The following is a 13,223-nucleotide window of genomic DNA, read 5'->3' as shown; positions in this document are numbered from 1 at the left end:
CAACTGAGGTAGTTGCCTCAGGTAGCAGATTGGTGGGAGGTTAGGGAGGAGCCCACCTCTGTCTGCCTACTTGCCTCCACTGCTGCTCCTCCTCCCCCACCCCCCACTCCCTGTTCTGGAAAAGAGATGGAAAGAGGAGAAGAGGAACTGTGGAGGGCAGGAGAAGGCTGAGCTAGAAAACTGGAGAGTAGGAGCACAGGCTGGCACATTGTCGGGTAAGGGGGGCAGCATTTGGTATGGCACCTCAGGCATCAGGAGGTCTTGGGCCAGCCCTGCCTGTGATTGAGGCTGCATCATAGTGCCATAGGAGGAGGTTTTTTTTGGGGGGGGGGTGGAGTTGCCAATGGGCTGAAAAAAAATTTCAGTTTCTCAACGGTCTCAGAAAACAGCCCAACTTGCCACCCCCCTTTTTCTGCCTGAGTAGTGGAGAATATGGAGGGGACAGCTTGGAGGAGCCCTGAACAGACTTTGGTCACAGAAGAGCACAGTCAAAGACCTTGGTCTGAGTCCTGCCTCTCCAGAAGCCTGGAGTGGGTCTGTTTCGTTCACAGTTCAGCAGGTTTCTAGTCTCCGGGGGCACTGCAGGACGCTGTTCGTACGCTGACTGGTTCCCGCTGCTTCAGGCGGGATCAGGGTGTGTCACCAGCCACTCGTTTGCCTCTTATGTGCAAGGGTTGGGAGACCTGTGGTGCTGCCCTGAGGGTGAGGACAAAGAGGCAGGCTGCGCATGATCTTTGTTGCTAGGTGTATTGCATGTTTGCATGAATTGTTTTGGTGTTTTTTTTCTCCCCCACCCCAGCCTGAAGAGTTGGCTACCACATCTGAACATTTTTGGCCTGAAACAATTTCGTGTCTCCTCCAAAGACGGCTTTCTCTGACCTGGGTATCGGCCTCCTCTTGCTTGGCTAGAGGATAAAATTTGTTTCTTTGGTGGAATTGATTCAGGATGCAGAATTCAGCCTTTCTGGTTGCAGAATTCTTGGGTCTTTGTATTTAAACAAGGCGGTGCATGCTAGGGAACCCAAATGGGGTTGCAAAGTACTTTTGGACACTCCATGGCACATTTATCCTTCTAGCACCCATGCCCAAGCAAGTGGTGTTTTTTTTTCTTCTTCTCTACACCGGGGTCTCCAAATCCCGGCCCGGGGGCCAGATGCGGCCCACAGCAAGCCTCTGTCCAGCCTGCGGCCAGCCTCTTGTCCCTGAAAGCCTCTGACCCACTCAACTGAACATGACCATAGCTGTGCTCTGATTGCATCTGGAGGGTGTTTTGAGGGCCAGAGAGGCTGAGTGAATGAACCCACTCACTCATTTATTCATTCATCTTTCAACTCTAATTTATTTATTTAAATTTTATATTTAAATTTTTTCCAGCCCTCAGCACTGTGCCAGATGTGGCTCTCTGGCCAAAAAGTTTGGAGACCCTTGCTCTACACCAGTGGTTCTCACACATTTGGCACCAGGAGCCACTTTTTAGAATGAACCTGTCAGGATCCACCAGAAGTGACGTCATCAAGCAGGAACATTTTTAACAATCCTAGGCTGCAATCCTACCCACACTTACCCAGGAGTAAGTCCCATTGACTATCATTGTTAAAAGAATATACATAGCTTGTTAAAAGTACAGGTCTGTATCATTTCCCCAAATGCAGTCACATACCGGGATAGCATCAAGTCTAATATATTACAAATAATATATTGAAATGAATGGGGACCCACCTGAATTGGCTCGCGACCCACCTAGTGGATCCCGACCCACAGTTTGAGAAACACTGCTCTACACAAATAGCATATAATCAGTGTTATATGCTGAGGGGAAATGATCAGCAATGGGGAGAGGAAGATCTGCCTGCAGGGTGGGGGGGTAGTGGTGAAAGAAGAACATGCTCAAAGCTGCCACTTACTCTGCAGGAATTCTCCCCCCCCCCCCAATGATTCTTGCAAGCAGCTAATTTTAGTTTTGCAAGAAAAACAAGAGAGGCTTTAAGGGATCTTTTTTTCCTGCTAGCAGAAGCTCTGGGGCTTAGCTGCAGTGGGCAGGGCTGCTCTCTGTAGTTGGCAGAACGCTCGCTGGCCTGGCTCACAGCACCTCCAGGGGAGGGATCTTTATTGGTGATGGAAGGTGAGCTGGCGGACAGCAGTGCCGGTAAACAGCAGATCCACAGCCCGGACATCAGCGGCAGTCCAGGGACACTCATCGTTGAGTGTGCCTGACAGGTGTGGTGATGAAAGAGGTGGCCTTTTGTCTGGTTTTGCATTGAGTTTTAATATTTGTTATGGCTAAGGGCATTTTATATCTGCTTCTCAACTACTACCATCTTCCCCCCCCCCCCAAAAAAAAATAGTTCACTAGGCAGTTTACATAGTGAAAGAAATGAGAACTTGGTTCCCTGTTCCATGATCTAAAACAGGGGTGCTCAAACCCCGGCCCGGGGGCCACTTGAGGCCCTTGAAGACTTCCAATCAGGCCCTCAGGGAGCCCCGAGTCTCCAAAGAGCCTCTGGCCCTCCACAGACTTGCTGCAGCCCATGCTGGCCTGACGCAACTGCTCTCAGTGTGAGGGCAACTGTTCAACCTCTCGCCTGAGCTGTGGGACGAGGGCTCCCTCCACTGCTTGCTGTTTCACATCTGTGATGCAGCAGCGGCAGCAAAGGAAAGGCTGACCTTGCTTTGTGCAGGGCCTTTTGTAGTCCTCGAGCTATTGCAAGGCCTTCATTCATTCAAATAAGTTCAATCTCTAATATATTCATTTATGTAAATTTATTCAAATTTGAAATGTAAATTAATTCTTTTTCCCCCAGCCCCTGACACAGTGTCAGAGAGATGATGTGGCCCTCCTGCCAAAAAGTTTGGACACCCCTGATCTAAAAAGAAAAGTGAGGTGCTGATAGCCACTGGGCTTCATTGGGACCACCCTGCTAAGATAAAAGAGCCACAACTTTTAGAAAGTGCCCCTCTGCCCAGTGAGCAGGAGAACTTATGAATAGCCCCGTAGGATGAGAAAATACTGTTCCTAAATTATACCATTCCTAAAACTGCCTTTGGACAGGTCGCCCTCTTCACTTAGCCTATCTTACAGGGTTGTTGGGCTAAAACAAGGGGTGGGGGCGGGAGAACTGTGTAGGTCACCCTGAGTCGCTTGGAGAAAGGGTGAGATAAAAATGTTAAGAAGAAGAATGACTGTGAACATTGTGACTGTATTAATTTTAATTGTTGGCTTGGAGTTATTGTCTCCTCCCTTTTCCCCCATCCTTTTTTCCAGGAAAGTTAATTTCAGGGGGGTTTAGCATAACCATGTAAAATGCTACTGCTGTCTCCCAAGCGTTTTTTTGTTCAGCTAAATGAGACTGTGGATCTCTGAGGAGGTGGCAGCTCTCAGGGAGCTGCTCGGTAAGTCTGGTCGGATAATGGCTAACCCAAGCGTGTCAGGGTCTCTGTTCGAAAGAGTGGGGATTGAACAGTATCTCGGGATGGGTTTGCTTGAATAAATCTTCCACAGTGTACAAGGGCCCCAAGCTGTACCTGCTGCAGTGCAAAGGTATGACATGGTGTGGAGTAATGCCACACACTGCCAATCGATGCAGTGAGGCTTTGTACAGCTGTGCACCAAGTTAGCCAGCGCATGGTTGAATGCGAACATAAAAAGCTTTTCTGCTACCGACGTCCATCTAGCTTGGTATGGTCTGTACTGAGAGGCAGTGGCTTTCAGGCACAGGTCCTTCTCAGCCCTACTTGCCAGGGAACTTGGAATCATATGTGCAGTGGCAATCCTGGCCCCTGTGCCACCTGAGATCAGGACCACAAAATGCCCCTCCTAGGAAAATGCGCCCCTCCATCACTTGCATCTGAGGGCTTTCTGAGGTTTCCAGAAGGCCTTCTAATGAAATTTCCAGTTTTGTGATGCAAACCCTCTGGAGGCCTTAGAAGGCCTTCTGAGGGCTGAGGAGGTCATGCACAGTCTCCCTGGCCCCCTGAAGGCCTCCAAACAGGGAGACCAGTGGGCGCAGAAGGAGGGGGTGGCCCTGAATGGTGAAAGGGGGTCATGGATGGTGGCAGCGCCCCCACAGGCATGGGGCATTTGTCTTCCTTGACCTCCCCCCAGGTATGTCTGTACATGTGCATGCCGCTCAGGGATTCCACCACTGAGCTATGACTGTGACAGAATAACCAGGATCAGAATAACACAGATAACTCTGTCACAGATAACTCTGTGACAGAATAACCAGAGAACAGCCAACGAGGCCAGTGGCAGGGACTGAGTGAGCATGAAGGAAACCTGTTTGCGCTGAGTGACACCCGCTCTCTGTCGCCTACGCACCGAGATGGGCGCATGAGTGGCTCTTTTCTCAAGAGGGGAAAAATGATGCTTGCGTTCTTGGCATCCATGCCTGAAAAGCCAAAGAATTTTTTTTTTCTCATTCCTAAAGAATGGGAGGAGGATCTGTCAAGGCTGTCAGAAAAGGAAGGCTCAAGCTACATGTCCCTACTAGCCGTCTCTCCAAATTGCCTTGAACGAATTCAGCCTCGAGGGAAGCTAACAGACTTGGCTCTCAAAACAATGTTCAGCTGCAATTCATGTTATGTGTGTGTGCAACTTATTTATTTTTTGCTTTCCCCCTGCTATTACCTGCTTCTATCTGCACCATCACTAGTTCTAAACTAACTGGCAGAGGCCATGTTCCGTCTTCCCTGTAACTTTTGCTGCATAGCTCAAGGCCAATGACACATGCAAGTGTGTTCAACAGAGCCCCAGTGCTCTCCCTAACCCCCCCACATGCTTTGGGAGATGATTGAGATGTATAAAATTACACAGGGGATGGAAAGAGTGGATAAAGGGATGCTCTTTTCCCTTTCGCACAACACCAGAACCAGGGGACATCCACTAAAATTGAGTGTCAGGAGAGTTAGAACAGACAACAGAAAATATTTCTTTACCCAGTGGGTAAGTAACCTGTGGAATAGGATGTTGCCACAGGTACCTGGCCTGGATGCCTTTAAAAGGGGATTGGACATATTTCTAGAGGAGAAGTCCATCACAGTTTACAAGCCTTGATAGGCATCTCAACCTCCTGGTTTTAGAAGTAGCTTCTCTGATAGGGAAGATGCAAGGGAAGAAGCAATGGGATGCAGGTATCTTGTCTTGTGAGCTCTCTGAGGCACCTGGTGGGCCACTGTGGGATATAGGAAGCTGAACTAGATTGACCCTTGGCCTGATCCAGTGGGGCTATTCTTATGTTCTTCAGTAACAGGAAAAGAGTGCTTAACTCTCTGTCCACCTGACCCTCCTGATTCCATCTAGCTCCAGAACCAAATTGCACCTCTCCACAGGATTTCAAATGCATGTTTTATCAGAGCACAAACATCATTAATTGGGAGAGCGAGAAGTGGCTGGGAGAGATCCGGAGCAGAGCAGTAGTGGGTGGGGAAAGGGAGAAACATGTCCGCCATCTGCCCCCACTTCTGCATGCCAAACTGGCCCCTCCTAAAAGCTGCTGTTCATTTTTTAAGAAAATTCCTTTGGGACTCTCTTGTATGTATTTGAGTGTAACATATAGTTAGTCCCTTGCTCCACTGTGACGTTTTCTTGCTGTTGGGTTGAGAGGCCCCACAAGAGAAGTGGCTGTATCTCTGTGGTAGAGTCCCTGCTTTTTTCAGCCCCTGGCAGCATCTCCAGGTAGGGTTAGGAAAGAGCCCTGCCTAAAACCCTGGAGAACTGCTGCCAGTCAGCGCTGACAATACTGAGCTAGGTTGACCAATGGTCTGACTCACCAGGAGGTAGTTTCTTTCATTCCTAAATGCATAAACCTCACTTTCTCCCTGGCCTCCCAGCCTGCATCTGTTCTGGCAGCTGCAGCCGCAGTGGGCTCCGTTTCCTCCAACGAGGAAATATCGCAGGCTGTGCACTTGCTCACACACACAATAATAAATAATAATAATACAGGTATTTCTATCCCGCCTTTCTTGGTCCTCAGATTTCTCCTTTATTCAAGGCGGTTTACATAGGCAGGCAATTTAAATCCCTGTAGGGATTTGTACAATTTGAAAGAAGGTTTCTATCTTTCAAGAAACCACAACATTAAGATGTTTCTTTCTGATCTGGTCACACATTCTGGCCTCCATCCTCCCACGCTCAGAGCAGATGGAATAGCTGGGCTCAGCTTGTCAGCTGCTTCAAGGTCGCACGGTGCCGGTGGCCTCAAACTGGCGACCTTCGGATGTTATCTTCAGGCAAATGGAGGCTCAACCCTCTAGACCAGACCTCCTGCCCAATCACACACAATCAACATGCGTGCACATGGCAGTTAAATTAAAATATTTTTCACATTTTTAGACCATCCTTCTTCCAAGGAGCTCAGGGCAATGTATATAGTTCCTCCCATCCTCTTGTTCTCACAACAACCCTGTGAAGTAGGTAATGCTCAGAGAGAATGACTAGCCCCAGGTCACCCAGGAAGCTTCATACCTGAGCAGGAATTTGAACCCAGATCTTCCAGGTCTAAGTCCAACTCCTGAACCACAACACCACCCTGGCTCTTCTTGTGGCTCATGCCAGTTCTACGGAACAGACTGATCCTTTCCTTCAGGACACCCCACCTTGCAAACTCTCTAAATAGCTACACCGTGCAGTTATTCTTCCAGAGCTGTGTATCCTCTGCACCCCAATAGATCTGGGTTCAAAACCTTGCTCAGCCATGAAGCTTCCTGGGTGACCTTGGGCCAGTCGCTATCACTCAGCCTACTTACCTCACAGGGTTGTTGTGAAGACAAAAGGAGGCGAGGAACTGTGTGTGCCACCCTGAGCTCCTTGGAGGAAGGCTGGCATAAAAATGAGAAGATAATGAGGGACATCTGGCTGCTGTGATCCAGGACAGCCCTGCTCAATCATTGAAATAACACGTTTATCTTCATCCTGTCCTCTCAAACAGCAATGCGAATTTGTTTGGAAAGACACTTATCAGGAGCATCTGCTTGGGAATGGTTGAGAGAGTCCTGTTGGCCTCTTCATGTCATCCTTTGAGCTTCAGCTCAGCCACTGCCTGGAAAAAAATCTGGCAATATCTTTAGGTCTCTGAGCAACTGGCTTCCCCCATTGCCAGCTGGCCCTCCCCTGTGCTCTGAGGAGTGCTGGTCCCCTGGCACTGCCTTGGTAGGAGGTCTGCAGAGGCCATAGGAAGTATCTGCTGTTCCAAGGGCAGAAGGAGGAAGTTGTCGGGGCTCCGTGGCAGCACCCCTGCATTGCATTTAGAAGTACCTGGGTTCAAACTCTGACAGCCTCTCCAGGTCGGGCTGGCAAAAATTCTTGTCTGAAACTCTGCAGGGATGTTGCCAGTCAGTGTAGATCATTCTGGGCTACAGTGACTGAACAGCCTGACAGTTCAATCCTAAGCTTGCTCCTGCCTGTGAAAGGAGCAAGCCCTAAAGCACAGTGCAACCACAGTGCCAGTGCCATTGGCAGAGAGGTCTCCACTGGTGCTGGAGCTACGCCCACTGACTGGGATAAATGAACTGCTGGGGGGTGGGTGGAGGAAGGGTAGAATGGGGGTGGAGTATAACTGGGTGGGAAAAGGACGGTCCTTTCTGCTGGAGTGTAGTGGGGGGCCCCCTGCACCTGACCTTAGGGGATGGGCCAGTTCACCTGCAAGAAAGAAGTGGTTCCTCAAATATCTTGGTCTGAAGTTGTACAAGGTTGAAAAAAGGTCTTTAAAGGTTGAAACCGGTGCCTTGAATTGGGTCCAGAACAAAGCAGCAACCATTGTCCCTGCAGGAGTAGCGGTTTAGTTGGCTGTGATTAAATCTTGTTTTCAAGTCACTAAACTTTGGATAGAACCCACAAATGGGCTGGCTGTTCAGTGGTCTAAGCTGGGACAATCCTATGATACGAATGAACTTCTTTTCGAACAGGGAAGGGGTACACTTGGCTTGTAGGCACTTTTACCTAGCAGAGAAACTGCTGCATTGTAGTCCTGGAATCGAAGGAGCCCATGCATATTTAACTGCAGGAGAAGGCCGGTGGTTTTGGTACGTACAACTTCTTGAAGAGTTGGCGAAGGTAGCTTGGGGAGGAAGGCAGAGACGAGCTGGAGGAGAAAGGTGAAGATGGAAGCCAGGCCTGGTTCCCCTTGCAACAATTCTTGCCCTGGATTCTTGTCTGTCAACAAGAGGCTCGCAGCCCGGTCCAATAGCAGTGGCTTCTTGCAGCTGCAAGTGAAAGCGGTTCTTTGCTTGGCTGCTTCTGTTGGCTCGGCTTGGGAGAGAAGGGAGGGCGAGGCCTCGGGGACCCCAGAGGATATGTGCCGCTCTCATGTGGGCCTGTCTGCAAGAAGCTTCTGTCTCGGAGCCCCGCTGCAGTTCCAAGTGGTTGAAAGGCCTGACTCCGTGGAGCGAAGGAAGCCAGGAAAGCTCAGCTGTGGCCTTCAGGAGGGAAGTGGTTTTGAGGGAGCCTCTGGCGAGCAGAACACTGCCCGTGCTGAGGGAGCCTTGTGGCAGCCAGAGCTGGCAGCCGGTGCCCTTGTTCTGCTGACTTTGGCTGCCTCCAGACCACTCTGGCTTCTCCTAATAGCCTTTGAATACACTGGGACGCCTCAGGCCCAACAGGGCAAGTCCTATCCCCTTGCCGGGCTGGGGAAACAACAGACAGCTGTTGAGTTGGGAGAGTAACAGAGGCTCCCCGGCAGAGCTTTGGGGGGGGGGGCTCTCCTCCCAAACTGTACATCCGACCGTGCTCTTAAGCGGTACTGCTCAGGCTTGGAATATACAGTGTAAAGGAGTGAGATTATGCACTGCAAATAAATCATGCAAATGTGTGTATCTTGCACAATCCATTCCATTCTGCATATGGAAAGGCTACCTCCTGGAAAGGCTGGAAAGGTTACCTCCTGACTCCTGGAAGTCTTGCTTCAGGAGTCTTCTGGGTCCATGTCAGCTGAGACCAGGGACCTGCATGATATGAGGCTGGAATCCAGGTACAAGGCCGGGGCAAGAAGAAAGTGGACCAGGGATCTCTTAGAACTAAAATCTTCAATCTGCAGAAGAGCTGGGATGCATCTCACACCCTATGGGCCTGCCGTCAAGATTTAATGTACCCCTCAGCAAGACCCAGTGGTAAAGGGATGGCATCTGGCAGCGAAGGGGTAGAGCACCCAGAAAAAGTTAGTTTTGCCATCCATTTCATGTGCTTGCAAGTCTCTTGCCACCAACCATTGCATCGATATACATCACCAGGCCTCTTCCTTTTCCTTCCCACTGGCAGCCTATGTGGATATGTCCCTTTTTTTCCTTCCTGGGTCTAGAACTGGAAAAGGAGGGGCAGAAAATGGCAGGCCAAGAGGGCAGAAGAAGAGAGGCAGCAGGGCAAGGCAAAGCATTGCAGGAGGTGGGCAGTGGGAACCTGAGGAAGTCTGCTGACATTTGGGAGGCTTGGCCGAAGCACCTTTTCCCAAGCCAGAGTTCCTAGCAGGTTTTATCTTATTTTGGACCCCAACTCCTGACTACTGCTGAAAGTGTGCAGGGCTGAGGTGCATGATAAAATGGCGGTGGCAGCAACAGCATTGTTGCAGCTGTCCAAGATCTCACTTGGAATAGATCCTTCCTAAGCTCTAGGCTAGCCACTCCCTATCGGTCTTCCCCATCTCTAATATAAGAATGGTAATTAGTTATCTTTGCAGGGCTGTAAGGATTCCATCATGCAACGAGACATGCTCAAAATGCTGTTCAGATGCTTATGATGACATACTGTTGGGCACCTTGGGGTACCTTTGAGCCAAATATGGGTTATAAATTAAGTATAACCACTATGGAAATAAGAGCCCTGTTGAATCAGGCCGAGGGCTCACCTGGTCCAGCTTCCTTTATCCAGTGGCCCACTAGATACCTCTAGAAGCACACAAGACAATGATTGACCTGTATCCTGTTGCCACTCCTTTGCACCTGGAATTCAGAGATAAGCTACCTCTAAAACCCAGAGGCTGCATATAATCTTCATGGCTTGTAACCTGTGATGGACTTTTTCCTCCTCTTTCAAAGTCGTTTGGGCCAGGTGCCATTACCAGGTCCTGTGGCAAGGGGTTCCACAGATTGATTTGCACACCGAGTGTGTCTCCTTGCAATAAATGGAGGAGCTGCTGACTGGAAGTGAAGGTGAAGGACTTGCTACCTTCAAACTGACAAAAGTTTGTGCGTTTGTTGTGATTTGTTGTGTTTGTGTGATTCTTCCTAACAGGTATTTGGCAAAGCTGTCGTCGGTGGGGAGCATATCTGAGGAGGAGACCTGTGAGAAGCTGAAGGGTCTGATCCAGCGCCAAGTTCAGATGTGCAAGAGGAACCTGGAAGTCATGGACTCGGTGCGCCGGGGGGCGCAGCTGGCTATTGAGGAGTGCCAGTTTCAGTTCCGTAACAGACGCTGGAACTGCTCCACGCTGGACAGCCTCCCCGTTTTTGGCAAGGTGGTGACGCAAGGTGAGCGCTCGGGGGTGTTGTTGGTTCCTTTGGCTTAAGGAAAGATGCAGGCTTCTCATTCTGGTCTAGAGGATGGCAGAATTTGGGGAAAGGCATTGCGCTCTTCTGAATTCTTCAGCGCATGCCTCAGTTACAATAGGAACCTCAAATCACCTTCCCAAACATGGTGTGAATCTAGACTTGGATGAACAACTGAACATATCAAAATCCAGCCAAACAGGTAAATTTTTCCTGTTTCCCTGGCCTATAAAATGGCAATTTTATTTCTAGCCAGACTTTCTTGTGCTTATGGAGCACAAGGTGATGCATATGATGTTCCCAGGCAGTCGTTCAGCCAGGCACTGACCAGAGCCGGCCCTGCTTAAATTCAGCAAGGTGGCTGCATCTCGTGCTGTAGAGGGGTGGGTGGGTGAGCTGAACTATAGATCTGGACCATCAGGGAAGGCAAGAGCATGTGTGTATCCTCTTACTTGGGAACAAACATGCTACATGGATAGGGATATAAACCTCCCTTCTGGCTGCCACACTGCTTGGAAAGCCCAGAAATGGGATTTCCAGTCACTTCAGGCAGTGATGGGATGTTTGCTTGCTCAGCAAAGAGCAATATTAGCAAAAGTTGGATCTGGTGGCTACGGTTGCATGGGACTCCCATGATACGTGTCAAAAGTGTTATAGGCTGGTCATTTTATGGCAGCCGCCATGAGTGGAAGTGGTTATTTATTGGCTGTTTATGTAGCTTTGTTGGTGTGTGTGATGCTTTGCAGAATAAAGAAAGCAAATATAGGAAGATTCCTGTCCTGAGTTGCTTCTAGACTGAATTTCAGTGGTGGTGAAGCTAGAGAAGAGGGTAGAAAGAAGTAGTATGGGTGATAGGGGACAAGTCTGCACATGCAAAGGTTCCATGTGACCAAGGAACCTTTCCTTGATTATTGCAGCCTCCTCCTTGCCCATCTGCCATGGGCTCATCTAAGTCCTTTCACCTCCACTCAACACTCTGCTGCTGCTAAGATCACTGATTTCATTGCACCGGCCATGTCATCAGTTCTTAAATCAGTTCTCTGGCTGTTTCTGGTCCAGGATTCAGCACCAGGTCCTTGCCCTTACCTTCCAAGCCTGTGATGGCCTCACCTCTCCCTTCCTCTTGGCTCTCCTATCCCACTGCACTCCTGCCTGTAAACAGGAGGTCTGGTCTAGAGGGTAGAGCCTCCATTTGCCTGAAGATTAACATCCACAAGGTCGCCAGTTCGAGGCCACCAGCACCGTGCGACCTTGAAGCAGCTGGCAAGCTGCAGCTGAGCTGTTCCATCTGCTCGGAGCGTGGGAGGATGGAGGCCAGAATGTTAAACCAGATCGGAGTGTAACACCTTGAATGTAGTGGTTCTTGAAAGAAAGAACCTTCTTTCAATTTGTAAAAATCCCTGCGTGGATTTAATAAGCCTGCCTATGTAAACCGCCTTGAATAAAGTCTTGAATAAAGACCAAGAAAGGCGGTATATAAATACTGTATATTATTATATTATATTAAACTCCCAGCTCCCCAACCCTTAACCATCCAAAGGCCTCTTGCTCTCTCAAACAGCTCTGTCTTTTTGCCCTTGCTACCCTGTATACTTGGAACTGCCTCCAATGGGGTGTTTCTAGATTGTAAGCCCTTTGGGGCAGGGACCTGTCTTTTTTAACTCTGTGTAAAGCACCGTGTTCATTGATTACACTGTGTAAATCATCGTCATAACAATATATGTACTCAGGCTTTGTTTCGGCAGGACACATTACTGAAGGGTTACATTACAACCTGAATCAGGCCAAAGGCCCATCTAGTCCAGCTTCCTGAATCTCATAGTGGCCCACCAGATGCCTCAGGGAGCACACCAGACCACAAGAGACCAGTATCCTGTTCCTCCCCCCCCCCGCCCCCATATCTGGCATTCAGAGACAGGCAACCTTTAAAACCTGGAGGCTGCATCTGGTTCTCATGACTAGTAACCTGTGATGGACTATCCAATCCCCTTTTAAAGGCATCCAGGCCAGGTACCATAACAATATCCTGTGGCAGAGTACCACAGGTTCATTACATGCTGGGTAATGAATGATTTCCTTTAGTCTGTTCTGATTCTCCCACCAGTCAATCAGTTTGAGTGCATGTCCCCTGTTGTTCAAGAAGGTAAAGAACATCCCTCTAGCCATCCCATGCATAATGTTATATGTCTCAATCATGCCCCCCGCAGGCACCTTCTTTCTACGCAGTTAAGCCAAAGGCTTCACTGAAGATGTACATTTGAGCTGGTTTGAAGGGGACGAGATTGCTGACATCTTGCAGTCATCCTGGGAGTTCCAGGCAGAAGGGGCAGAAGGAGCAAAGGGGGCAGGAGGCTTGCAATTGTATATCCCTCCACCTGGCATTTTCTTCTATGTGCCTAACCCGCCAAGGGCTGCCTCTTTAGAGTCATTTTTGGAGGGCAAGATGCCTTTTACCAGACACTTTTTCCGCTTAAAAGATGTCCTTGCAACATTATGGTCCCTTAGGCTAGTGCCTAAGAAACTAAGCTAAGATCAGAAAGGAGAGTAGTACAGATTTCAAATTTGTTGCGAACTTGGTGACCTTGGGCAAGTCACTCTACCTCCGCTTCTCGCCTTTGTGAAGTATAGTGGTGACACCACTGGCCCACCTTACAAGGTTGTTGTAAGGATTTCACTTCAAGCACCAGGAAGGGCTTCATTAGTATGGTTTGTAGCCCAGTCCAATGGTGTCGCAAAGTACTCTAGGAACC

General features: G+C 49.3%; 1 protein-coding gene across 1 annotated transcript in view; it reads left to right on the top strand.

The window, feature by feature from the left end:
- Positions 1 to 13,223, top strand: part of WNT4 (Wnt family member 4) — a 38,237-nt gene that overhangs the window by 16,413 nt on the left and 8,601 nt on the right. Inside the window, exon 2 of the mRNA XM_066638007.1 lies at positions 10,220 to 10,455. Within this exon, the coding sequence (XP_066494104.1) occupies positions 10,220 to 10,455 (236 nt within the window). The remainder of the gene's footprint in view (positions 1 to 10,219; positions 10,456 to 13,223) is intronic.

This window comes from Tiliqua scincoides, chromosome 9 (genome assembly GCF_035046505.1).
Source record: "Tiliqua scincoides isolate rTilSci1 chromosome 9, rTilSci1.hap2, whole genome shotgun sequence".
Taxonomy (NCBI): domain Eukaryota; kingdom Metazoa; phylum Chordata; class Lepidosauria; order Squamata; family Scincidae; genus Tiliqua; species Tiliqua scincoides.
Note: the sequence above shows the minus strand (reverse complement) of the source record. Positions and strands in the feature narration are given on the sequence as shown.